The 26,904-nt window shown below is 38.9% G+C and overlaps 1 protein-coding gene across 1 annotated transcript; it reads left to right on the forward strand.

The window, feature by feature from the left end:
* The first annotated feature begins 1,716 nt into the window (after positions 1-1,716).
* Positions 1,717-6,437, forward strand: LOC103404033 (protein NRT1/ PTR FAMILY 7.3-like). The gene is made up of 5 exons (XM_029096224.2): positions 1,717-1,891; positions 2,151-2,265; positions 4,416-4,633; positions 4,765-5,324; positions 5,440-6,437. The coding sequence occupies exons 1-5, from the start codon at positions 1,865-1,867 to the stop codon at positions 6,305-6,307; spliced, it is 1,788 nt and encodes a 595-aa protein (XP_028952057.1). The 5' UTR covers positions 1,717-1,864; the 3' UTR covers positions 6,308-6,437.
* Positions 6,438-26,904: the final 20,467 nt, after the last annotated feature.

Genomic DNA, 26,904 nt, shown 5'->3' on the forward strand with positions numbered 1-26,904 from the left:
ATATTGTGAACCACCAATAATAAGCATTGTGAGCCTAACGCATTGACAACCTGATTACTCTCCCTACAAGACACTTGTATTAAAAATTAGTTCAGGTACAAAACAATACAACAATAATGGTCTTGGTCTTGTTTCGAATGAGCATCATAAATACTGTTCTTTATTCTTGAAGAAACTTGTAAGATTCATAAGAGCAAGGACGCAAGAATTTGAGAATCTTTTCCCAAGAAACCCAATTGTGATATAAATGGAAGCATATATTAGCTGTTGTAAGTAAATATAATTCAGTTCACTGAAAACATTAAGCTACCACAAACCTCTCATTTGTAGAATATGTTCTCAATAATCCTCTCTAATAATTGAGCAGCAAAGTAAAAGATATTTGATATAAATCTAAGACACATTTTCATATGTTTGGTATCAAAACAACAAAACCGAGCTAGTGAGTTTGCTTGATTGTAGCCACATACAAGATGAAATTCCTCATAGCCTCTCCGGGCCCGAAAGAAATGGATAACAAGCTACCAGTTGTCCCCTTTTTTTTCAAAAAAAAAAATATATATATATATATATATACACACACACTTTAAATACAAGATTGTTTTGGTTATATAACAGAAGCCAAACTCTTTAAACTTATTATTCTAGTTCTGACTCGTGACTCATTCTTTCTTACCTCTTGAGCTAATCCTAAACAAGTTAAATTCACTAAACAGAAAACAGTAGCATTGATTCCGAGTGAGCCACTTGACATAATGCAATATGTACCAACAATTAAGGGAAAAGTATGGTTAGCGTATGAAGATAATCACATGATATATGATAATTTTCCAGAAAAAAATGGAAAAAGCATAGGGTAGCTAGCATCAAACGGGAATACGTTAAAAAACAAGGACTCAATATTATTTGTTCAAAAGACTCTTTATTCTAGCAAAAGCAAAAATATTTTTGTTCATAAAAATTAACAAAGGAGAGTGTCATTCGCACATCCATTTTTACCTCTCAAACATCCTTGTTAATTTTTTATCATTGATCTTATTCAATTTATTCAATCTAATGACCAAAAATTAAGAGGGATACTTGAGAAGTAAAACGAGGTGTGTTGATAGTATCAACCATAACAAATAGCTTCCCATATTATAATGAATAACTTTCTATAATAAAAAAAATAATTAAAACCTTCTCAATTTGGTTTTCCCATCTCAGAGTTGTTGTGTGATCCAAGATCAAATATTGAGTTCTAGAAAGTTTCCAAGCACACTTGACACTACCCTATACTCCATACTCTTTTCTTGTTTCTGTCTTTCTTTTTTACTACTTGTCTTATTTTTATTTTTATAAAGTGTTACTTTAAATTACTCTAATATGTCGTTAAGGGTAATAAAATTCGAATTCAGATAAATGAATGCACTGTTTGGATCAACTTAAATTACATCTGTTTCTTAATTTCACTACTCAATTCAAACAAGTTGCATTATTTTAATCAACTGACTTAAATCACGTTTGTTTCTTAACTTCACTACTCAGTTCAAACATTTGCACTACTTTTATCAACTCGCTTAATTATTTCTTTAACGTTACTACTCAACCCAAATAAATTGCACATGCACAAAATTGGATCATTTGGTCATGTGGGTAACCCCACTTTTTCTTCTCTTAAATCTCCACCGTTTATTCTCCCCTCCCTTCCTTTATATAAGAACTCCTTCCCCCTCTCTTTGTATAATAACTCCTTCCCCCTCTATTTGTTTGTCCAAGTTCTAATTCTCTCACTTAGCAAACTGTCACTCACCACCACCTACCTCCCCTGTCTCATCCTCTGCACTCCATTTCCTCAAATTTTCTCAGCTTTTCAAGAAAACCAATGGATTGCTTAGAGGTCTGCAAGGAGGTGAGCACATATTACAAATTCACAATGTTCCTCTCTCTCTCCCCCCCCCCCCCCTGCCTTCCTTCATAAGCTTCATTTTCCTTAATTTTTCTTCTTATATGGTGATAAATTCTCGAAGCACCACTGTCTTTTTGCGCCTCAAGAAATATTAGACAAATGCATTCTTGGAGAATAGCAAGATTGTTGTGTGAAAAAATAGGTGTAAAACTGGTTACTATGTTTATTTATTTGTTTATTAACATTTTCCCTTTTTTTCCAGGGCAAGTTCGAAGAAGATCAAGATGAATGTACTCTTGATGGTACAGTTGATATGCATGGCCGCCCTGCAGTCAGATCAAAATCTGGAAGATGGGTTGCTGGAATCATCATACTTTGTAAGCTCCAAATCACCAGACCATTTCAAATAAGTTAAACAAAAAATTCTAGAAAAAATAATATTCAAAATAAACAAGATAAATTTTTTAGTCTATATTTCTTCTCTGGTTTTATAGTAGCAATCACTCTTATTTTTTCCTTTTTGTTTGTAATATATGATTGTTAAATTGGTCAGTCTCAAGGTCCTATGCTTTTGGGTGGCTTTTATTTATTCATTTTTTCCTTTTCTCAAGAATTTTGAAACAAATTGGATAGATACGGTTTATACTGAGGGACATGGATTGTCTGCCCTCCGTGCCTTCTCATGTCCTGCTGTTTGTGTGATCACATTTAAATCACGTTAATATTTTATATTATTATTTATTTTTATCTTATTATCTCTATAAAATATAAATAAAATATTGACGTGACTTAACCATGACCACACAAATAAAAATGGCACGAAAGAACACGAGAATAAGGAGAGCAAACAATCCTTGTCCTATACTGAGATGAATACTAGTTTATAGATAAGCAGTTGAAGAGAGTTTTTGTTGGATGTGAGGTGTGGTTTTCAAAGGGGAAAAGGACAATATAAGTGGAAGGAAACAGCGCAACATTTGGCACTGAAAACCAAACCGAGTGTTGCACAGAGTTGCTGCATGCTGGCGGGGTTATAGCCAGCTCATCACCATTTCAAAGAAAAACATTAAGGCCTCGTTTGTCTCCTTCGGCACTTTTGACTGTACTGAATATTTTACTTGAATAGAATAAATAGTTACAGGTAAATAGAGGAGAAACACTTATATACAACAATTCAGCTCAGTTAAATAATATAATGTTTTGTTGCATATAATTTTATATTAGTAAAGTGAAATGCTACGTACAGATGAACTGAGTTATGTAAGCTTTAAAAAGAAAGATAAAAAAAAATTATATATATATATATATATAATTATTTTTTTCATAGACGTCTTATTTATTTAGCTTGAGTTCAACTTTGATTGAGATAACTCGGAACTCTGTGTTGGAACCGGGTAGATGACATGACAAGAGAATTGAACCACGCGTCAATTCAAAGTAATGCTTGCCAGACACGTAATCAGTGCCTTGATCTTGCATGACGTGGGTTACTGACATGTTTCTTAAAAATTTACGTTACAAATTCTTTGTTTTTCCCCTTCTCTTTCACGAACTGCGGTAAAAATGCCTTCATTCATCATTAATTAGTCTCAACTGCAGAAATTTGTCATTTTTTTATGATCATTTTTCTTTTTGTGTTGTTTTATTTTAATTTTTAATATAAGACAAAAATATAACAAAAAACAAGAAAAAGGATAAAGTACTCATATGATTTATTCATACTCATATGGTTTCATGTATCTTATGCATACCGACATATTTATGAAGTATACTACAAATTTTTATTCAAAAAAAAAAAAAAAGACTACCATCATACAAACACGTTATAAACGAGATAGTTTGTTGCTTGGTTTTGTCAAATTTAATTGTATTTGATATTATCATTGGGTTTAATGTCCTACTTTGCACTATAGCTGTGTTGTATAAAATTAGGTCCTTATACAATATTTAAAAGCTTGACTGTAGATCAAATAACTTGGTCATGCCCTAAAGCTTTCCTTCTTTTTGGTGTTAAAAGGAAAAAACCAATCTACTTTTCTTTTAAAATATTATAGGTATATATATATAGCAAGACGATTAGGTATTGAAATGGTTACAGGCCACATATCCATTAATTTTACTGTTGCACAGGAACCTAATTAATTTATATGTGCGTGCTTTATCACTGAAACGTTTTCTTATGGCGCTATCTATCTCTCCTTTAAAGAGAGCCTCTGCTGTGCTTGTGAAGTAGCTAAATATATAGCTTGAGTGCACATGTATGATGACTGATGCTTATTAATGACGGTCCGATCTTCTAGTGGGAGGAAGGAAGAGTCTGATTTCGGTTAAGTATGATTGAAACCGAAGACGGACTAATTATTAATGATTGATACATGTTGAACATGTTGGCACATAAATAGTTTAGACGCAGCTCGTTTTATTTTTTTGAATCATGATTTGGCCTCGAGTTTGATTCCTCGAAAATTAAGCCCATGTCATAACCTTCTGACCCTTGTCTTTATTGTATTGTTCAATGAAAAACCAGTGAATCAAGGCCTGGCTACCCTAGCATTCTTCGGAGTCGGGGTGAACTTGGTCTTATACTTAACAAGGGTGTTGCAACAAGACAATGCGACAGCTGCTAACAATGTGAGCAAATGGACTGGAACAGTTTACATCTTCTCTCTTGTTGGTGCTTTCCTCAGTGATTCATATTGGGGAAGATACAAAACTTGTTCTATCTTTCAACTCATCTTTGTCATCGTAAGTATAAGCTAGTTTTTATTTATTTGTTTGCTTCTGTTTTGCATTTTCGACTAAACGCATTACCTTGTGTATGATTTACTTTTCTTTTCAATGCGATGTTTATGACACTTGCCTGCATTTGACAACAGGGTCTGGTATCGTTGTCACTGTCATCGCAGCTCTTCTTGCTCAACCCTAAAGGTTGTGGGAGCAAAGAAAATCCATGTGGATCTCATTCAAGCTGGAAAATTTGGCTATTCTACCTCTCCACCTACCTAATTGCCCTAGGATACGGAGGATACCAACCAAACATTGCAACTTTTGGAGCCGATCAGTATGATGAAGAGGACAGCAAGGAAGGGCTCTCAAAGGTGGCGTTTTTCAGCTACTTCTACCTGGCCATGAACCTCGGTTCCCTTTTCTCCAACACCATATTAGGTTTCTTTGAGGATGAAGGAATTTGGGCTATTGGGTTCTGGGCATCTGCAGCATCAGCATTTGCAGGATTGGTCTTGTTCCTTGGTGGGACTGCTAGGTACAGGCACTTCAAACCAAATGGCAACCCACTCTCAAGGTTTTGCCAAGTCTTGGTTGCTGCCATGAAGAAATGCAGGGCGCATATGCCACAAGGTGGAGAGGACTTGTACGACGAGAGTAACAAGGAGTCTTCAAATAGCAACCGAAAGATCCTCTACACCCATGGATTCAAGTACGAGTATAGCTTAAACTCATTAAATCATTCTATTCCTTAACTTCGCTAGTTCCCGAATTTTTATGGCTATTGAAATACAGAGCTAACTCATTTTCATCAACATTAACTGCAGGTTCTTGGACAGGGCTGCATATATCTCATCAAGAGATTTAGATTACCAGAAGCAGGGCATCCGCAGCCCATGGCGTCTCTGCCCGATCTCACAAGTGGAAGAAGTGAAATGCATTTTAAGATTACTCCCAATTTGGCTCTGCACCATTATCTACTCTGTGGTGTTTACACAAATGGCTTCCCTCTTTGTAGAGCAGGGAGCTGCCATGAAAACTACTATTCCAAACTTCAGCATCCCACCAGCAAGCATGTCTAGCTTCGACATCATCAGCGTGGCCGTTTTCATTTTCATTTATCGACGGATTATAGACCCATTTGTAGGCAGAATAAAGAAATCAGATGCTAAAGGGCTTACTGAGCTTCAACGAATGGGCATTGGCCTTGTTATAGCAGTCATGGCAATGCTTTCAGCAGGAATTGTTGAGTGCTATAGACTCAAGTATGCCGATAAAGAATGCCCGCATTGTGACGGCTCAAGCTCCTTAAGCATCTTCTGGCAAATTCCTCAGTATGCATGTATAGGAGCTTCAGAAGTTTTCATGTATGTGGGTCAACTGGAGTTCTTCAATGCACAAACACCAGATGGACTAAAGAGCTTTGGAAGCGCCCTATGCATGACATCCATCTCGCTTGGTAACTACTTTAGCACCTTTCTCGTAAGCGTGGTCATGAAGTTCTCAACTGTGGATCACATGCCCGGATGGATCCCCGGAAACCTCAACAGGGGTCACCTAGATAGGTTTTATTTCCTCTTAGCTGTCTTGACGTCAATAGATTTGATTGTCTACATTGCATGCGCCAAGTGGTACAAGAACATCAAGTTGGAGGGAAGATTTGAAGTAGATGATGAAGAAAACTGTGAAGTTTGATGTTAGTTCAAATCAAGCAGACGTGTTAAGAACCTGTGCTAGCACTATTGTAATACACTCTGTGAAGCTGTAGCCCTCTCTCTCTCTCTCTCTCTCTAACCTTAATGGGAGCACCCCTTACCTCACTTAATTTGCTGGGTTTTTGGGAAGACGTTTTTCCAAAGCATTCCTGATTTAACAAAACAAATCGCTTCTAGGATGGATTGATTGCCAACATCGGATGAGAAGAAAAAGAAATGAACAATCAGTCACACTCGATGTCAATGTCGATGCAAATTTCCACCAACTTCAGTTATTTTTGGCTCCACATTCAGGACGATGCTTCATAAGATTTTTCAACTAGTTAAACTGAAACTTCAATTCAAATACTAGCAACTATAAGAAAACGAAGATAAAAGAAAGAAAATTCATCACAGGTTCAAAATCAACTTTCTTGACGCCAGATTGGTTGTGCAGCGCTTTGGACAAGTGTTGCATACTCTCCCTCTTTCAAAAGATCCTTAGCCTATGGATCAACATTTTCAAACATTTAGATGACATACGTGTTGGATTTGGCATTAAATCAACATGCATAAACTAAATCAAGAATCAAACAAGGATTAAGATATCTTGGACACAAGATATTTGGGTTTGTGTTTCCTCATTGGTTTGGGATTTGGTTTCCTATATTCTAGGGACTTTGTGTTAACCTATGACATCTATTAGTATAAATAGATGGATGTGGGATAGAGTTTTGTGTGGGAGAGTTTTGAGAGGCATAAGTTTGAATACTTAGAGAACACTTTGTGTTTGTAAGTTTTCTTGTATTTGTTGGTAATCAATAAAGCTTCTGTTGTTAGAGAGGTACTCTATATTGGAGGAACTCTGAAATAGTTGTGTTTTGTTTATTGCCTGATTGGTTTTTGGTTAAGCTTGTAACAAGTGGTATCAAGAGCTTAGGTTCTTACGTGGGTTGTGATTATCAAGTAATGACGAAGACTGGTGATTCTACCAATGGTGATGATGTTGAAGAAATGTCTGGCACTAGTAGAACCAAACCGACAATTCAGAGTGCTTGGTTTGAAATTGAGAAATTTGATGGAACGAACAACTTTGCTATGTGGCAATATGAGGTTCGAATCTCAAGAGATACAAAGAGGGCACGAAGATGATTGACTATCTAGACGAGTTTAACAAGCTTCTAGTTGAATTGACAAATCTTGAAGAGATAATCAAAGACGAAGACAAGGCTTTGATCCTGATGAACTCATTGCCTGAATCCTATGAGTCTTTCGTGACTACTTGGATTTATGGCATGGAGACAATTAAGTATGATGAAATCTCAAGTGCTCTTATGAATCATGAGGTGAGACACTTTGACAGGCAAGAAAGGAATAACTCTGAAGCTTTGATGGTGAGAGGGAGATCAAAAGAAAAGAAATGTTCATACAAGAAAAATAGTAGGTCTCGTACTAGAGAAGTCTCAAAGAATAGAAAGTTCTTGGACAAAGATGACTATGCTTTTTGTCATGAAAAAGGACACTGGAAAAAGGACTGCCCTAAAATAAAAGAAAAGACTAAAAAGAAGAATGATGACTCAGAAGCAAATATGGTTGAAGTCACGGATGAGAAATTTGTTTATGCCCTAACTGCATCAAGCACTATGGATTATATGAAGAGTGGATGCTCGACACAGGTAGTACCCATCACATGACTTCTCAAAGGCATTGGTTTTCAAGCTTCAAAGTTATGAATGTAATTGTGTATATGGGAGATAATAACCCATGTACAACTCAAGGAATTGGAATCATCAGGATCAAGCATCATGATGGTGTGATTCGAGAATTGCATGGTGTAAAGTACGTCCCAAATCTGAAGAAAAATTTGATCGCACTAGGCACTTTCGAGTCATAAGACTACAAGTTTTACTCCGATAACAACGTGCTCAAAGTTTCTAAAGAAGCACTTGTCATAATGAAAGGGCCATAGAATGGCTTACTTTATATGCTACAAGGAAAGGCTTTGGAAAATGGAGTGACTATGGTAGCTGATGAAATGGTGACTTGTCTGCATTATGGCACATAAGGTTGGGACATGCAGGAAAACAAGCATTGCAAGGATTGATCAAGTAAGGGAGTTTAAAATGAGCAAACACTAGAAAGATAGAGTTCTATGAGCACTGTGTTCTTGCCAAACAAACAAAGGTGAAATTTGGCTCAGCTGTTAATTAAACGAAAGGAATTTCAGACTATGTTCACTTTAATATTTTGGGGTCTGCAAAGAATGCTTCTTTAGGTGGAAAAGATGGTTTGTATCTTTTATTGATGACTACTTTCTCAGATCATGGATATATATGATGAAACAAAAGGATGAGGTTCTTGACATCTTCCTGGAATTGAAGAACATGGTGGAGAACAAGACTGGAAAGAAGATTAAGATACTGAGAAGTGACAATGGAGGGGAATATACCTCTGATCCTTTCTTCAAAGTGTGTAAAAAGGAAGGGATTACTTAACATTTCAGTGTTAGACATACTCCACAACATAATGGGATTGTAGAGAGACTAAATAGGACCTTGCTCGAGAAAGTTCGTTGCATGCTATCTCAAGCTAAGCTGCCAAAGAGATTTTGGGCAGAAGCTTTGAGCTATGCATGTCATGTGCTTAATCGACTACCATCAACAGCATTGAAAGGTAGAACACCCATTGAAGTGTGGTCTAGAGAACTAGCTTAGGACTACGATAAGCTATGAGTGTTTGGATGCAATGCCTACTTTCATGTGAAGGAAAACAAACTGCATCCACGAGCCAAGAAAGCTATCTTTATGGGATTCAATAGTGGTGTGAAAGGCTTCAGACTTTGGTGTCCTGAGTTGAACAAGATTATAGTAAGCAGAGATATGACATTCGATAAAAATCACACGAAATTAAAGGAAGATGTTCAGATGGTCGAGCTTGGGGAACAACTAATTGTGAATTCACATCCAAGTAAGGAAGTTGTGGAAGAAGAAAGACAAGGTGATCAACTTGAACATGAAGAGAGTGATCATGAAGAAGAAACACCATCAGAATAACTAAGGATACAAGATGATTGCATGGCCAAAAGGAAAGGAAAAAGAGACATATCCTTACCTGTGTGATATAAAGATTGCATGGTATGCATTGTATATGCATTGCCAGTAATTGAGGCAGAAATTCCCACTAATTTTGTCAGTTATGATTTTCCTATAATTATTGGCTACTTAAAACCTTTGACAGATGAACTCTTCTTCTCGTTTAGCAGATTGTCACTTTTATAACACTCTACTCGCCATTACGGGAGATAAGAAGGTTATCGTTCATGAGGAACGACGTGAATTATCATGGACGATTGCCACTATGTTTGATTTAGATCTTTGGACAGAACAATCTAAAAGTTGAAATGTGACGAATCGTAGATCTTCAGAGTGTTGCCCAAAGCATGTCGGATATGTTACCGATCTAACGAAAGTGACGAGATCACATATACCAGCTTCAAACGTGCCTGCAAAGATAGACATGCCTAATGGACTTCGAATCACTATCCAAGAATGATGGGACGCTACAAACGTGTCATGCAGATTGCCGCACCTAATGCCCGATCATAGTACATTGGTGGCTAGCCAATCATCTGCTTCCACCCAAAAGTGTGGTAGACCAGTTGGTCCAAAGGATTCACAACCCCAGAAGAGGAAACCAACATCACGGACTAGTGAAACTAGTGTGGATCCAGCCTTTGCCTAGTAATCTTATCAAACACATAAGGTTATTCTAGATTATGGAATCATCCTTGAAGAAAAGAATCATTTTCCTGAGAATCGAGAAATTTTGGTCCACTATGCTTTCTTATGCTAGCTTGGATAAGGTTTGGAATATGAATGAGATGATAGTTGACAATGTATTCACATATGCCGTAACTAATGATATCATGTTGAGCGATGACATTGAGTCACATTCTGTTGATGAATGTTGATATCAAACAAATTGGTCAAATTGGAAACAAGCACTCCAGGTCGAACTTGATTCACTTGCGAAACGTAAGGTGTTTGGGCTCATAGTTCCTAAACCACCACATTTTAAGCCCATTGGCTACAAGTGGGTTTTCGTGAGGAAAGGTAATGAAAAGAATGAAATAGTGTGATTCAAAGCACGCCTTATGGCATAAGGCTTCTCTCAATGCCCTGAGATTGATTAAGAGAAAACATAGTTGCCCATTATGGATGTTATTCCTTATCAATTTGGTAGTTTCCGAAAAACTGAATATGTAGCTCATGCGTGTGGTAACCGTTTATCTCTATGAAGATCTTGATACGGAAATCTACATGAAAGTTTCTGAAGGACTTTCATTGACTAAATAGTTTTAGACCACGAAACACCCTTTCGATTAAATTGAGGTGTTCACTTTACAATTGAAATAATCAGATCTACAATCGTTGTAGTTTATGTTAATGGGATGGATCTCTATAGAGATCTTGATACGGAAATCCTATGCATGTCCATTAAGAAGTCACATCCTGGATTTACGATCATTGTAGTTTATGTCGATGGCATGGATCATACTAAGACTCTTAAAGAGCTCGAGAGAATTGTTGCGGACCTAAATTCGGAATTTGGGATGAAAGATCTTGGTAAAAATTGATACTGCCTAGGCTTGGAGATCGAGCATTGTTTAGATGGTATTCTTGTCCATGAATCAAACTACACCAAAAGGTGTTCCGTTGTTTTAATGAGGATAACGCGAAGCTTTCGAGTACTCCTATGGTCGTCTGAACGCTAGATGTAAAATGAGACCTTTTCTGTCCTAAAGACGATGTGAAAGAGGTATTAAAGCCTGAAGTTCTTTACTTGTTTGCAATTGGCACTTTATTGTACTTAGCTCAGTGCATTAGACTGGACATTTCCTTCAATGTTAATCTTTTAGCAAGAATAGCAACGTACACACATGTAGACACTGGACTGATACTAAAAGAATCTTCCGCTACCTAAAAGGTGCAATAAATTTGGGGTTGTTCTACCCTACGAATCCTCAAGAAGAGTCGATGTCTCCCTCAATCTTTGGAATTATTCTCGCCTTATTGGTTATGCTGACGCGGGTTACTTGTCTGACTCACAAAGGGCACATTCTCAAACAAGTTATGTTTTTACTGTTAGACACACTGCAATATTTTGGAGATCAATGAAACATACCTTAGTTGCGACTTTTTCGAACCATGTTGAAATTATCGCCCTACACGAACCACTCAAGAATGCTTCTAGTTAAGAGTTGTTTGTCAAGCATATTCGAAGCACATGCAGACTTTCTTCTGCTATTGACGTCCCTACAACAATTTATGAATATAATGCATCATGTATGGAGAAAATCAAGAAAGGTTACCTCAAATAAGACAACACCAAGCATATTACGCCAAAGTTCTTTTTCTTTCATCAACAATAAGAACATCAGAAAATTGAAATTAAGCAAATCCGTGACTAGGACAAGCTAGTCCACTTATTCACCAAGTCACTGCTGAAGTATACTTTTTTGAAGCTTGTTCGAGGAATTGGTATACGTAAACTTTATGAGTTGAAACATTGTAGTTGTCTTTGGAATTATGTTAAATTCAGGGGAGTATCCCGAAATGTACTCACTGGACCTTAATGTACTTTTTTTTCCTACGATTAGAAGCATTATCCTTTTGGTTTTTGCTACCTTACTACGTTTTAATGAGGCACCCATCATAGGTTGGTCATATCCTTATGTACATCACATAGACGTTTAAATTAGCTTTGCATCCAACTCATCATTTTCCTTAGATTATGGGTTTTACCATAGCCAAGTTTTAAGAGACTTATTTCTAAAAGTTCTCTTGTTTGAAACTATCGTGTTCCTTAATCAAAGCTGACTAGACGACTTCATCAACTTTGCTAAATCTAATGTGATATTTGCTTGAGTATTTACACACTAAAAAGGAATGTTGTGAACATGATTTAATATATGTGATTACGTAAATCCTAGTTAGATTGGGTTTTAGATTACGTATTATTCTAGTGTTTGTTTCCTATTAGCCTTTGTATTACTTGGAGTACAAGTTACTCTTTCATCATTATTGCTGGAGCGAAATCTCAACTTTAACGTTTGTTCCAACACCAGCCCATCTGGACTAAATAAAACTAATCTAGCTCTAGCACGGTTCGGATTGGCAGATCCATCAACGTATATATGACAGCCTGCGTTGGTCTTAGAGGGTTCCATAGTGGGCTCTTCTGCATTTATGGATTCCGGGATGAATTCAATAATGAAATTTGTGAGTGTTTGTCCCTTGATGGCGGTCTTGGTCATGTAGATCAATATTTTTTGTCCTAGCTCAATAGTCTATTTATTAACTCTAGTGGAGCCGTTCAGATTGTGGAGAATCAACAGGAATGGGAATTCAGTTATTACCACGATCTGGAATGAATTGAAGTAGGGCGTAAGCTTCCTTGCCGCCATGATCAGTGCCATAATCAGCTTCTACATCTTGAGGTACCTTGTCTCTGGTTAGAGGATAGCCTTCAAAACATAATAGATCTGTTTTTGGCCTTCCGAGTCTTCTCGAACCAGAGTAGCACTAACTACAACTTCAAACACAGCTAAATACAAGTATAAATCTTCTCCTAATATAGGCTTTAAGAGGAAAGAGGGTGAAGAGAAGTATTCTTTCAGTTTGAGGAACATTTGTACACACTCCTTGTCCCATAATAGCCCTCTATTCTTTTTTATGGCATTAAAGAAAAACTTGCACTTATTTGTTGGTCTGGAGAGGAATTGACTGAGTGAATCAGCTATGCCCATAAAACTCTGGATCTTTTTCATAGTTCGTGAAGGCATCTCACTAATTGCCTTAATTTGATTCGGGTTGGCCTATATGCCCTTCTGAGTCACCAAATATCCCAAAAACTTTCCACTTTGGACACCGAAGAGGATTGAGTCTCATCTGGTACTTGCGGAGTACATTGAATGACTCCGCCAAGTCAGCCAAATTATCCCCATTTCACTTGCTCTTCACGACCATGTCATCAATGTATACCTCCACGATTATTCCAATACTTTCCTTAAAATGCCGGCAAAAATGGTGAATTTATGGATATTTCTAGACCTCATTCAAATGGTAGAGATGGGTCTGCGGTGGAGAGGTTGTTGGATGGAAGGAATGATGGGTTGTTTTCTGGAATTGCAGTGATGGCGAGTACTATGTTGCCGGTGACAAAAAGTGTGGTGGTGAATATGCACTGGGGTGTAAATCTTCTAGCAAAGTTTGGTAAAATGATGCCATATTTAATGGTGAATAAGATTGGGTTTGAGAGAGTTAAGGAGGTGAAGGTAGTGGAGGAGAAGATGGCTGAAAGCAATGTGGGTGATTTGGAATTGTTGAAGGGGATGTGCTTTTTGGATGAGAGGGGATTTGGAGGACTTGGAGAAGGAGAAAATAAGGAAATGAAGCAGAGGGAAATGAAGCAAAGGTTGGAGGATGAAGTTCGGAGTTTCTAAAAAGCATTTTCATAGCAAGAAGAATAATATTATTGGGAAAAGATTACCGCCGCCTTCGGGTGAGACTTCTAGTGGGTCCGGACAGTGGAGGAACAAGGAGAAGGTCGGAGAAGAGAATGCACAAACAGAACAGAAAAAGCCTACCAATCACGTTAGCGATATGGAATTTGAATTGCAAAGAGTTATCAAGGCTGCTACCACTTAGCAAGGTTTAGTAAGTGCAATGTTGAATTATTTCTTTGCTTTGGAATGTATAGGGGTAATCCATGTTATCTTCTTGAATGTTTGAGATGTAGCATTGGTAGCTACAATGTATAGACACAGGGAAAAGCCAGCGTATATCTGACACGCGAGGATACAGATACGTTGAGGATACGCGCCTAATACGTATCGGAGTAAAGGGATATGTTGTTGACTGACGAGATACGCAGATCATACTATCAAGATACGAGTATCCTACTTTTCGGTTACGTTTCAAACTAAAATCGGAGGATAATAAAAAAAATAAAAAAAAATAATTTCAATAAATCCGCATAGAATCATGATTGATTCAAATTAGCTAAATTGAAATGATTGTTTCATAAAAAACCAAAACAGATTTACCTATTTTTCCTCACTCGAACCTCAAAAATCAGACTTGTCGTCTGCAATTGCTCCGTCATCTCTGTTGTCTTCGTTTACAACTGCTCCGTCGTCTTTGTCTGTAACTGCTCCATCGTCTCCGTCTACAACTATTGGTGAGAGCTTTCATTTTCACTTTGTTAATAGTTTCAATGCTTTCCTGATCTTACTCCTCTTTATTGATTCAATGACCACTGTTCTAAAAATCCCTGCCTAGGCACTAGGCGGCTACCGCCTTGATTAATGCTTAGGCATTTAAAAATTAAGAAATGACGCCTAGACTTGTTGAGGTGCCTGTCTAGATCGCCTAGGCACCCGACTAGGCTGCAACTCACATAGACAGAAAATTGATAAATTTCATTTTGCATATTATTTTTTCAATAAATTGTAAGAGACTTATTAAATACTTAAATGAACACACATTATATGTTTGTTCCCCATATTTTCATTATGTTCCGATACTTCATAATATATATATATATATATATATATATTTACACGAAATATAATAAATTTACTAAATATATATATATATATTTACACGAAATATATATATTAAGTATAAACTAACATTTATTTACACGAAATATAATAAATTTACTTAAATCCGCCTAGTCCACCTAGGCCCCAGCCCAAGGCCCGACTAGCGCCTAGCGTCTTTTAGAACCTTGTTAATGACTCTTCGAAGCTTAATATGAATCCTAAGGCCAAAACCCATCTTTGAAACTAAAAGCCCCTTTTGCTTTTTTATTTTGAAATTCGAAGCTAAAAGCCCCTTTTGCTTTTATTGATTCAATCTTCGAAGATTAATCTGTTATGTAAATTGGAAATACAATAAAAAATAATATTATTATATTTTGTATATTATAATATATAATTGTGTAGTGGTCTAGATATTTAGATTATAATAATTTTATGTATATGCTTACATGATTCATTTTTTATCTCTTAAGTTATCATAAATTTCTCATGTAATAGTCTATGTCTCTATGGTGGATTGACTGACACACGTCGATTTAGAACGAGGCATGCTGGCCGTCACGTGAGGGTGACGTAGCCATGTGCACAGTGCGGGAGCGATAAGAATAAGAATATACGAATAAATAAAAATCGAAAGTTACTAAAGTGCACTAATAAACAGGAAGTGTTAGGAGTGAGATACAAAAGTAAATACTCCTAATCAGAGCATAGAAAGTTTAAGTGCAGTCTGGTAGGACAAGTTCTAATTATACAGTATCAGAAGATGTCCTACAATTATTTTATAAAACCTGGAGCAAACTTACCTAAAACCTGGAGGGGCGCAAAACAGAAAACGTGAGTGGGCAAAAACAAATGTTTTACAAAACCATTTCATCATTAAAATGCTCTAACCCTTCGCCGTAAAATATGTATAGATTTTCCCATAAATAGAATATAACATATACATCAACATATATATAATTATCTCAATTCAAATCATGCTTCACATAACCATATTCATAAGTATGCCATGCCAAAACATAAACTAGAATAAATAGTTCAGGTGAGAATAATTTCATGAAAGATAACATATTAGTCGGAACCCCTGCATAAGTCTGTACGGCTGAATTCATAGCTCATTAGTCAATCTAGCCGGAGTCACTACCATGACCTGTACGGCACTACACTGCACATAAGTCGGAACCACTAAAAAGGTCTGTACGACAAGACTGGGTGTAATATAATTATGCTCAATACTACTCTCTCATGATAGCTGGGTGATAATTCGCTAGTCACCTAGGAGTCGGAACCACCTATGATGGTATATACGATAGAACTGTGCACCTAAATTGGATCCAATGTGAGCATATGGTGCGGGAGGTGACATTATAAACAGGCATGTGCCATATCTTTGGCTAAATCACAATCACCCTAGGTGCAGGTTTATGAGCTCAACTTTTCTCAATCACAACTTTAATCACAATCACAATTTATAACTCACCTGGGCTTACCTGAGCATCCACAACACCACAATTATATATATTATGCATCATATACTAATTCACATACGAAATATAAATTTATATGCATGGCATTCAAGGCATACTTTCATTTAAACGTGTTTTCTGGGAAATTATCAAGTATATAAATATATTCTGAAAACCAAAAGCTCACTCAATGATATGTCGAAGGGTCGTAGTCCCCGAGTCACCCTTGACTGCGCTCGTCCTCGGGATAAGCCTCCCTTATATGTGAAATAACTATGAAAATGTTATTTGAAGCACATAGACAAAACTAGCTAATAATTTCTCATACAATGCTCAAATGGGTGTTTTAATATACCAACATGATCTACACAACTCCACGAACATCCCCATATTTTAAAAATAATTTTCCGACAACCCACGTGCCGCCACGCGCCGGCCAAGGCACGGCCAGACGCGCCGCCCACGTGTAGGCACGTGCCTGACGCACTGACAGTGGCAGTAACGGCGTTAGGGAATATTCTGTTAAAATCTGGAATATTCCGTCTAAAAACTAACGGCGTTAACTTACGACGTTAGCATATTCCGTCAAAATTGACGGAATATGCTCATTCTTCCCCGACGAGGCACCGGACGCTGGCGACTGTTCGCCGGTTTATGGAAAAGCTTCTAACCCTAATTTCTACCTCATTTTAACACCAAACTTTATGAAATTTCAACCATTTTGAAGATCTCATCAAGACGAACAAAATCATACCTTTTACGAGCCCTAAAACCCATGGGATTTGCCGAAAAACTCCTCGATATTCTGACCAAACCTATAACTCGTCGAATCTCACTATTTCGATGTCCAAAATCTTCCAATGAACCACTCCTAGCCTCGTGAGGACCTCCTTAAGCTACCTATAAACTTGAAATCCCCAAAAACATGAGATTTTACGTTTGCATGAATAGTACCTTGATCGGAGTTCGAGAGAAACTAGGGTTTTCGAAGGAGTTCTTACCTAAAAATGGTACCATTCGACTTGTATGACCCTCAGGAACACGATGGTGTCCTTTAAACCCTCGATCTGCAAGCTTCCTTCTAGATTTGATGTTGGTCCGTACGTGAGGAAAGGAGAGTGAGTGAGTCTGAGGGTGAGAGAGCATGGGAGAGAAGCGAGAGGAAGAGTTTGTGTGTGTGTGTGAGTGGTCCACGTGGTCACCAACCAAAACCACAAAACAAATTTCCAAATTTTGTTCCAAAAATTAAGGAAAATGCAAGTTTGGACCACCATTTACATACATAACACACCACAACGCTCACATCCCAGGGTAAAATAGTCAATTCACATCATCGATAATTTATTTCGGGACGGGCTGTGACATTGACTCTTATAGTTTATATGTTTGTTAATTTAGGAAAATAAATACCCTGATAATCATGCGAATGATAATGCTAATCTGGATGAGATTGTTGAAAATTTTATAAAAATTGTCCGTGGCCGCATTCAAATATTGCAATGTACGTCTACTTCCTGTTGTGTTACTCTCGTAAAAGATTTTGGAATCGATAGATGCATTGGTGATAAGAAAGAAAAAGACAAATCTTCTTTGCCATTTGCTAAGGTCTTTGGTTTTGCCATATCATGTAAAAGTCTCATCCTACCAAAGAAAGATTAGCCACAAAGCCAACTGTGCATAGTTAGCATCCTCACCCACACTTAATTAATCCCCTGCAGTCAGCCACACTGGAACATTTACCCTACATTGATTTTGCAGGATGTTATCTGTGACTTGCCATGTGCATACGTGGCTAACGCATACTACGGTTTAATAGTATTCTTCTTCATTTATAAGTGAAAGGTCTTAGGTTCGATTATCACTAAAGGTGAATTTGAATCACATACATGTATGTAAGGCTTAGCCCACTCTCCCATTCACTTAGTATAGATAATCTCGTTTGTTCAAAAAAAAAATAAAAATACATGAAAAAAGAAAACTAAAATGATTTAAAGTTAGCTTTAGTTGTGCAAGTGTGCACAGTTGATGCTCGAGGGGCACATAATCTGTGTCAACGGTCAGAACCTAACAACCTTCATTATATACATTATCACATACATATAAATAAAGGAAGCGAAATTAATTAATATTGTATGTTTCTGGCTTGAATCCTCTTGTTTTAATTGGAGTCGGTTTAAACTTCAAAATATAGGTTGTGATATTGTCTTTTGGGCTATATTAACAGGATCGGAGGAGGTTAACAGTGCTGTAATTTTGATGCCAAATAAATCTAAAATAGCAGGACACTAGCAAGGAACGCTCCGCGCGATGCTGGGGCGCGGGATTGAAAACCATATGAAAATTTTGTATATAGTACTATTTACATACAAAGGATAATACTTGATGTGTATTACATACTATTTGCTTACAAAAGATTTGATAGATAGCCTTATTAAATATCGTACAAAATCTACAAACAATCAGATTGAGAGGCATAACCGCATAAGACCCCACACGACTTTGAACTCCCTTGCATATTTTACAAAAAAAATTAAAGATTAAATTAAATAAAAAAATCCAACAAAATTTAATCACAAATTTTATTTCAGTAATTATCAAAATCGAAAAGAAAAAAAAAGATTAAAAGGGTCAAAGGAAAGAATTAGGAGAAGAGTTAAATACTAATAAATCAAAAGAAATTTGTGATTAATGACTATGAGTATAAGTTAATCTGGAAATTTGTGATTAATAACTAAGAGTTAAATACTAATAAAAAAAATCCAACAAAATTTAATCACAAATTTCATCTTGATGTGTATTACATACTAATCACAAATTTCATCTTGCTGATGCACCTTGCCATATTTTGAATCCGCTCGAACCACTGCCCAGAAAGAAAGAAAAACAGAAGGAAAAAAAAATTAAATAAAAGGAGAAAGAAAATAAAAGGTGAGATAGGCCCACACGGGCAAAAGAGAAAATGGGCAATTTGGTTTTAAGTTTGAGAGAAACTAGATGGTGGCCTGTCTGGAATGTTTTGTGACTGTCATACAAGTGCTTAGATCTATGATCATTCGAATGATAACTTTGTTTTTGTTTGTTTGTTACTATAATTGGGATATGAAAATCTCATTCGTTTAGTGACGAGTTTTTTTTATACTCTCAACACTAGCCAGTCTAAATTTGAATCAGTTTGCCAGCCAAAATCAGCATGCCTAAATCAGACTGGCTAGTGTTGAGAGTATGGAAAATCTCATCCGTTTAGTGACGAGGTTTTTCCATACTCTTAACACTAGCCACTCTAAATTTGAATCAGTTTGCCAACCAGAATCAGCATGCCTAAAGATGACATTGTATGCTGTTGGGCAATCAACTACTAGGAAGTTAGTGGTAATGGTAGCTGTGTAAAGGCCTATACCAATGGTGAAAGGTAAGTGTATGCTCCCTATAGGTTGCACGATATCACCGGAAAAGCTTATCAGAGGAGAAATCGAGCGATCGAGCAAGTGTTCAGCTACATTAAGTGCCCTGAAAGCTTCAGCAAACATGATATTGACTGAAGCCCTCGTGTCTACCAGGATTCGTCGTATTTCAAAGTTGGCTATGTGAGCCTCCACTATCAGTGGGTCATTGTGAGGGTAGATGATACCTCTTTCTTCCTCAAGGAGAAACATATTGGATCCCAATTAGGCTTTTGATACTTGCCTCCCCTAATGTCTTCCACGTGAAACACTTGGTGGCCAGGCCTTAAAGCTCGTTCGCTATTTTTCATGGCCCTATTGGAAGATTCAGATATGGGTATGCTGTCGTTTATGGAATATATCATATTCACTTGGCGTTGGTTACAGTTATACCTTGAAGGGTGAATGAGGAATCGATCAATTTTTCCTTCACGCGCCAAAGCTTCAATATGATAACGAAGGGTGACACACTTCTCGCCGTCATGGCCGTTATGCTCATGGTATCAGTAAAACGTGCCCGTGTTCTTCATCGGCTTGTAACCCGACTGCCTCGACATTGGTTTCGGTATCAGGTATGCTATGCTGGGGTAAATGGCCACGCATGTGGCGTTCAAAAGTGTGTATGTCTCATACCTCAGGGTAGGGCCTGTCCTGACACGTGCTTAGCCCACTATGTTGACTGCCTGGGGGCGGGCATTATCATGGCAATACCCTTGGTTATCGCGATAGTGTCCCTTACTTCTTTTACTAAAATGAGACTAGTGAGGATGGAAATCTTTCCTTTTGCCCTGAGATTGATATGTCTGTTGACTTGGCGAAGTATTAAGTAAGGCAGGGGGAGGCACCGCTGCCGTTTGGAAGGTCGAGGCCTTCTCATTTGGTTAGATCTGGCTTCCACTCCCTACTTGTTAATAAGGGGTGGCTGTGAGAGGTTTCCCTAGATATGTCTTTGCCTCAGCGGAGGCATGGTTGTAAGCATATGCCTTCAACTCAGAGTAAGTCTTCCAAGTGTTGGCATTGATCATGTACTTGAAGAAACAATAACGTAGGCCTGCCGTGAAGGCTTTGAGGGCAGTTTTGTCATCTGCCTCGGGACGACGGGAATACTCATGGCTGAAGCGGCCATCATACATAGTAATGACTCGTTTAGCTTCCGGTGAATAGTGTACAAGTCATCCGCAGAGTGTAAGCAATTGGTTTGGAAAATGTGTTGAGAAACAAACAGTTTCCTCAATTCCTCAAATGAGTCTACCGTATCAGGTGGAAGACGGCAATACCAGTTTAGAGCTCCACCAGAGAGGGTGAAGGGGAAGAGAAGACATCGCTCTTCGTCAGTGTGCATCCGGTACGCCATGGTGGACTCAAAGAGGTTAAGGTGTTCAATCGGGTCCTACTTTCCAGTATAGAGTTGCAAGCCAAGCTTCTGTTTTGTCTTTGCTTGGAGAGATATCGAGGATCCTCCTTGTAAGAGGGCCAGGCCTAGGTTGGTTCTAATCAGGTATCTCAACTTATCGTTCGGCCTTCAACTTGTTTACTTCCTTAAGGAGCTGTAGGACAAGAGGGTCCTGAGTGGAGTCATGTACCACTGGAGCTTTTTTTCGTAAACCTCTATCTCCTCTTGGAAGTAGGAAGGTTTGATCAAGAACATGTGATTTTTCCCTGGACTCGCCGTACTGACTTCCAAGGTATGTCTGTCGGAACATCTCTGAGTCCCCTATACCTTCATGTTTCTCTAGGACTTGTTGCCCTTTCCCCAAATTGGTAGTCAGCCTGGGACATGGGAGGGGACTTAGTCTTTCAGAGACCCTTGGGTCATTGATCTTCGAGCTTACATGGATGAGATTGTCTCGACGTTGCTTTAACAAGTCTCGACAATCGTGAAAGACGGCTTTCAATCCTTCCACTCCTTCTGTAAGGAGGTGCCTTCCTTCACTCCCCCTGCTTCGGGTCGAAGCAGCTGGGTTGAGAGAAGTCTCATGTTGGTCGCCATTTCAATGAGTAGCTTGCTCCTTAACAGGAATACCCATGTCGAGGGTAAATGACCGTCCGTGTTGGGGGCATCTAGTTGATGGTTGACTTCCACAAGGAGATGAGCTCATGTGTTTTAGTATATCTAGCCTCGTGGAGCATCTCGAAGACCTTCTTATACTACTCTTGGAGGATCTCATTCTTCATCACTATCTTGTTGTTCTAAGCTTACAGCTCATCGACTTTAGCTTGAAGAACAAACTTCTTTTGTTCTTTCGCACCAGGTGCAAGATGGGTGTTATTCTGTGTGTTATGGCTTCCTTCACTCCCCATGTTGGAAAGGGATGCTTGGTCAAAAGAGAGTGTACGAATGGTTGAAACCAGCTTAACAAAGCTGAAAAGAGTGGGAATAAGTGTCGTTCCCATAGACGACGCCAAATGTTGATGCACAAAATCAATGAGGACTTTGGTACAATAGAAAGTGTTAAGTTTGTGACCTTCGTGAGATTGCTTTGGTCACTAGTATGGATAAGTATGTAAATGGATAGAGATAGGGAAGCAAACACAAAATGTACGTGGTTCACCCAGATTGGCTACGTCCACGGAGTAGAGGAGTTCTCATTAATTGTGAAGGGTTTACACAAGTACATAGGTTCAAGCTCTCCTTTAGTGAGTACAAGTGAATGATTTAGTACAAATGACATTAGGAAATATTGTGGGAGAATGATCTCCTTTTATAAAAGAGAGTTTCTAGCTTGGTTCTGACATTGACACGTGTCATGTTGTGATTGGCTACTTATGTTGACACGTGTCGTGCTGTGATTGGCTTCTGATGTTGACACGTGTCGTGCTGTGATTGGCCTCCTAGTTAGAGGGAAACTCTTCTGGGTCCTTGACGGTATAACGTTGACCGGTGCTCAGTAGTTTCGGGATTGGTCAAGTATGGTACAAACAAGATATGTGGTGAGATATGAATATGTCGTATAGGTCACTAGAAGTGATTTTGACTTATATGCTAGCCATGATTGATGAGATATGTGATGAGATATGAATATGTCGTATAGGTCACTAGAGGTGACTCCAACTTATATGCTAGCCATGATTGATGAGATATGTGATGAGATATGAATATGTCGTATAGGTCACTAGAGGTGACTCCGACTTACATGCTAGCCATGATTGATGCGATATATGATGAGATATGAATATGTCGTATAAGTCACTATTATGAGATATTAATCGCATGATTATTTGATATTATTGTTGAGATGTTGTGTTATGGTACATTATGATTTCTCTGAAAATTATACAAGTGTTGTAACAAGGGATTACATGTGTTATATGTTTTCTATTAGTAATTTACTTACATGGCCACTCACCCTTGTCTTGTCTTCACCCTTCAGGTATTATTAGCTGAGTTTTATTATCACCAAAGACTGGCGGCGATTCTTAGTATCGAAGACTATTTCGAGGGTACGATTCTTATATCATTTTTCTGTACTTGCTTATGCTCTAACATCACGTATGAAGTGGGTTCATTCCCACCCACCAGTGCACTCTGGTATTTAGGCACTCTTAGGTTTAAATTTACTCACAATTTTCCACACCATCACACTTTATGGCTTCGTCACCTTCCAGGTGTCGGGCAGCACAGCTTGATTCAGAGTCCTAGTGAACATTCCGGGTCGGGGTGTGTCATGAGATATTTCGGAGTTTTTCATCGTTAGATCTTGATTTTTGTAAAGATCGAATGGTTAAAAAGTAAAATATTTCAGAGCACCATAAAATTTCATTAGTGGCTTATCATTTTAGATTCTATAATTCTAGTTATTTATACATACTTGACCAAGCCCGAAACTATTGAGCACCAGTCAATGTTATACCATCAAGGACCCAGAAGAGTTTCCCTCCAACTAGGAGGCCAATCACAGCGCGACATGTGTCCACATCAGAAGCCAATCATAGCGCGACACATGTCAACATCAGAAGCCAATCACAACACGACACGTGTCAATGTCATAATGAAACTAGAAACTCTCCTCTATAAATAGAGATCATTCTCTCACAATATTTCCGAATGTCATTTGTACTAAATCATTCACTAGTACTCACTAAATGAGAGCTTGAACCTATGTACTTGTGTAAACCCTTCACAATTAATGAGAACTCCTCTACTCCGTGGACGTAGCCAATTTGGGTGAACAACATACATCTTGTGTTTGCTTCACTGTCCCTATCCATCTACATACTTATCCACACTAGTGACCGGAGCAATCTAGCGAAGGTCACAAACTTAACACTTTTCTGTTGTACCAAAGTCCTCACTGATTTTGTGCATCAACATTTGGCGTCGTCTGTGGGAATGACACTTATTCCCACTCTCTTCAACTTTGTCAAGCTGGTGTCAACCATTCGTACACTCTTTTCTGACCAGGCATCCCTTTCCAACATGGGGAGCGAAGGAAGCCACAACACACATAATGACACCCATCTTGCACCTAGTGCGAAGCAACGAAAGAAGGAAGGAAAGAGGGTTGCTCTTCAAGCTAAAGTCAATGAGCTAGAAGCTAAGAACAATAAGATAGCAATGAAGAATGAAGTCCTCCAAGAGCAGTATGAAAAGCTCTTTGAGATGCTCCATGAAACTAGGCGTACTCAAACACGCGAACTCGTTGCCCCTGTGGACATCAACCATCATCTGGGTGCCCCCAAACACGGAGGGTCACCTTCATTCGACATGGGTATCCCTGATGAGGAGCGAGCTAATCATCAAAACATTGATCAACATGAGACTTCCCTCAACCCAGCTGCTTCGACCCGAAGTAGTAGAAGTGGAGGAAGACACCTCCTTGCAGAAGGGTTGGAAGGATTGAAAGCCATTTATCGTGACTGCCGAGACTTTCTAAAGCAACGTCGAGAGAATCCCCTCCATATATGCTCGAAGATCAATGACCCAAGGGTTTCTGAAATACTCGATCCCCTCCTACGACCCAGGCTAGTTGCCAATCTAGGGACGGAACGATAGGTCCCAGAGGAATATGAAGGTACATATGACTCTGAGGTATTCCGACAGACTCGCCCTAGAAGTCAGTAGGGCGAGTCCAAGGAAAAATCACACGCCCTTGCTCAAACTTTCATACTTCCAAGAGGCGATGGAGACTTACGAAAGAAAATCCCAGTGGTGCATGACTCCACTCAAGACCCATTTGTCCTACAGCTCCTTAAGGAAGTACACAAGTTAAAGGCCGAACGTCAGGCTGAGATACCTGACTGGAACCAACCTAGGCCTGGCCCTCTTACAATGAGGATCCTCGACACCCCCTTCAAGCGAAGACAAAACAAAAACGTGGTTTACAACTCTATACTGGAAGGGAGGACCCAATTGAACACCTTAACCTCTTTAAGTCCACCATGGCATATCTTATGCACACCGACGAATAGCGATGTCTTCTCTTCTTCTCCACCCTCTTTGGTGGAGCTCTAAACTGGTATTGTCGTCTTTCACCTGAGACAGTAAACTCATTTGAGGAACTAAGGAAACTGTTTGTCTCTCAAGACATCTTCCAAACCGATCGCTTGCATTCTGATGATGACTTTTACACTATTCACCAGAAGCCGGATGAGTCACTATAAAAGTATGCCGGTCATTTCAACCATGAGTATTCTCGCTGCAATGAGGCAAATGACAAAACCACCCTCAAGGCCTTCACGGTAGGCCTACGTGAAGTACATGATCAATGCCAACATTTGGAAGACTTACTCTGAAGTGATGGCACAGGCTTACAACCATGCTTCCGCCGAGGCAAAAACATATCAAGGGAAACCCCCCACAGCCACCCCTTATCAGCAAGTAGGGAGTGGAAGCCAAATCCAACCAAATGAGAAGAACTTGACCTTCCAAACGGCAGCGGTGCCTCCCCTGCCTTACTTAATACTTTGCCAAGTCAACATACATATCAATCTCAGGGCAAAAAGAAAGATTTCCATCCTCACCAGTCTCATTTTAGTAAAATGAGTAAGGGACACTACCGCGATAACCAAGGGTATCGCCATGATAATCCTCGACCCTAAGCAGTTAACACAGTGGGTCAAGGACGTGTCAGGACAGCCCCTACCCCGAGGTATGAGGCATACACACCCTTGAACGCCATATGCGTGGCCATTTACCCCAGCATAGCACACCTGGTACCGAAGCCAAAGCCAAGGCACCCAAATTACAAGCCCACGAAGAACACGGGCACGTTTTGCTGCTACCACGAGCATAACGGCCATGACGACGAGAAGTGTATCACCCTTCGTGATCATATTGAAGCTTTGGCACGTGAATGAGAAATTGATCAATTCCTCATTCACCCTCCAAGGGTTAACTGTAACTAACGCCAGGTGAATGTGATATCTTCCATAAGTGGTGGCACACCCATATCTAAATCTTCCAATAGGGCCATGAAAAATAGTGAACGAGCTTTAAGGTTTGGCCACCACATGTTTCACGTGGAAGACATCAAGGGAGGTAAGTATCAAAAGCCTAACTGGGATCCAATATGTTTCTACCCTGAAAAAGAAAGAGGTATCATCTACCCTCACAACGACCCACTGATCGTGGAAGCTTACATAGCCAACTTTAAAGTACGACGAATCCTGGTAGACACAGGGGCGTCGGTCAATATCATGTTTGCTGAAGCTTTCAGGGCACTTAATGTAGCTGAGCACTTGCTCGATCGCTCGATTTCCCCTCTAATAAGCTTCTCCGGTGATATCATGCAACCTTTAGGGAGCATACACTTACCTTTCACCATTGGTACAGGCCCTTACACAACTACCATTACCACTAACTTCCTGGTGGTTGATTGCCCAACGGCATACAATGTCATTTTCGGATGCACAGGCATCAATGATCTCAAGGCCATGGTATCCACACATATGTTGTTGATGAAATTTCCAACCCCCTATGGCAATGGTTACATCAGAGGAGATCAACTTAGTGCACGATCATGTTACAACACTTCGGTCAAGCAACAACACCTGACTGTGCCCAAGGAAACCCTTGCTATACATGACTAAGTCATAAAGACCAGCCCAAACGAAGCCAACTTGGATTTTCACGGTGGCAACAATCAAC

Source organism: Malus domestica, chromosome 16 (assembly GCF_042453785.1).
Source record: "Malus domestica chromosome 16, GDT2T_hap1".
Taxonomy (NCBI): Eukaryota; Viridiplantae; Streptophyta; class Magnoliopsida; order Rosales; family Rosaceae; genus Malus; species Malus domestica.

Bases quoted from the DNA above. Each gene is read 5' to 3' on its own strand.
- LOC103404033 (XM_029096224.2), top strand. From the start codon at position 1,865: ATGGATTGCTTAGAGGTCTGCAAGGAG. The intron at 2,266-4,415 runs GTAAGCTCCAAA...ATGAAAAACCAG, and splicing joins TGCTGGAATCATCATACTTT to TGAATCAAGGCCTGGCTACC. The intron at 5,325-5,439 runs GTACGAGTATAG...CATTAACTGCAG, and splicing joins CTCTACACCCATGGATTCAA to GTTCTTGGACAGGGCTGCAT.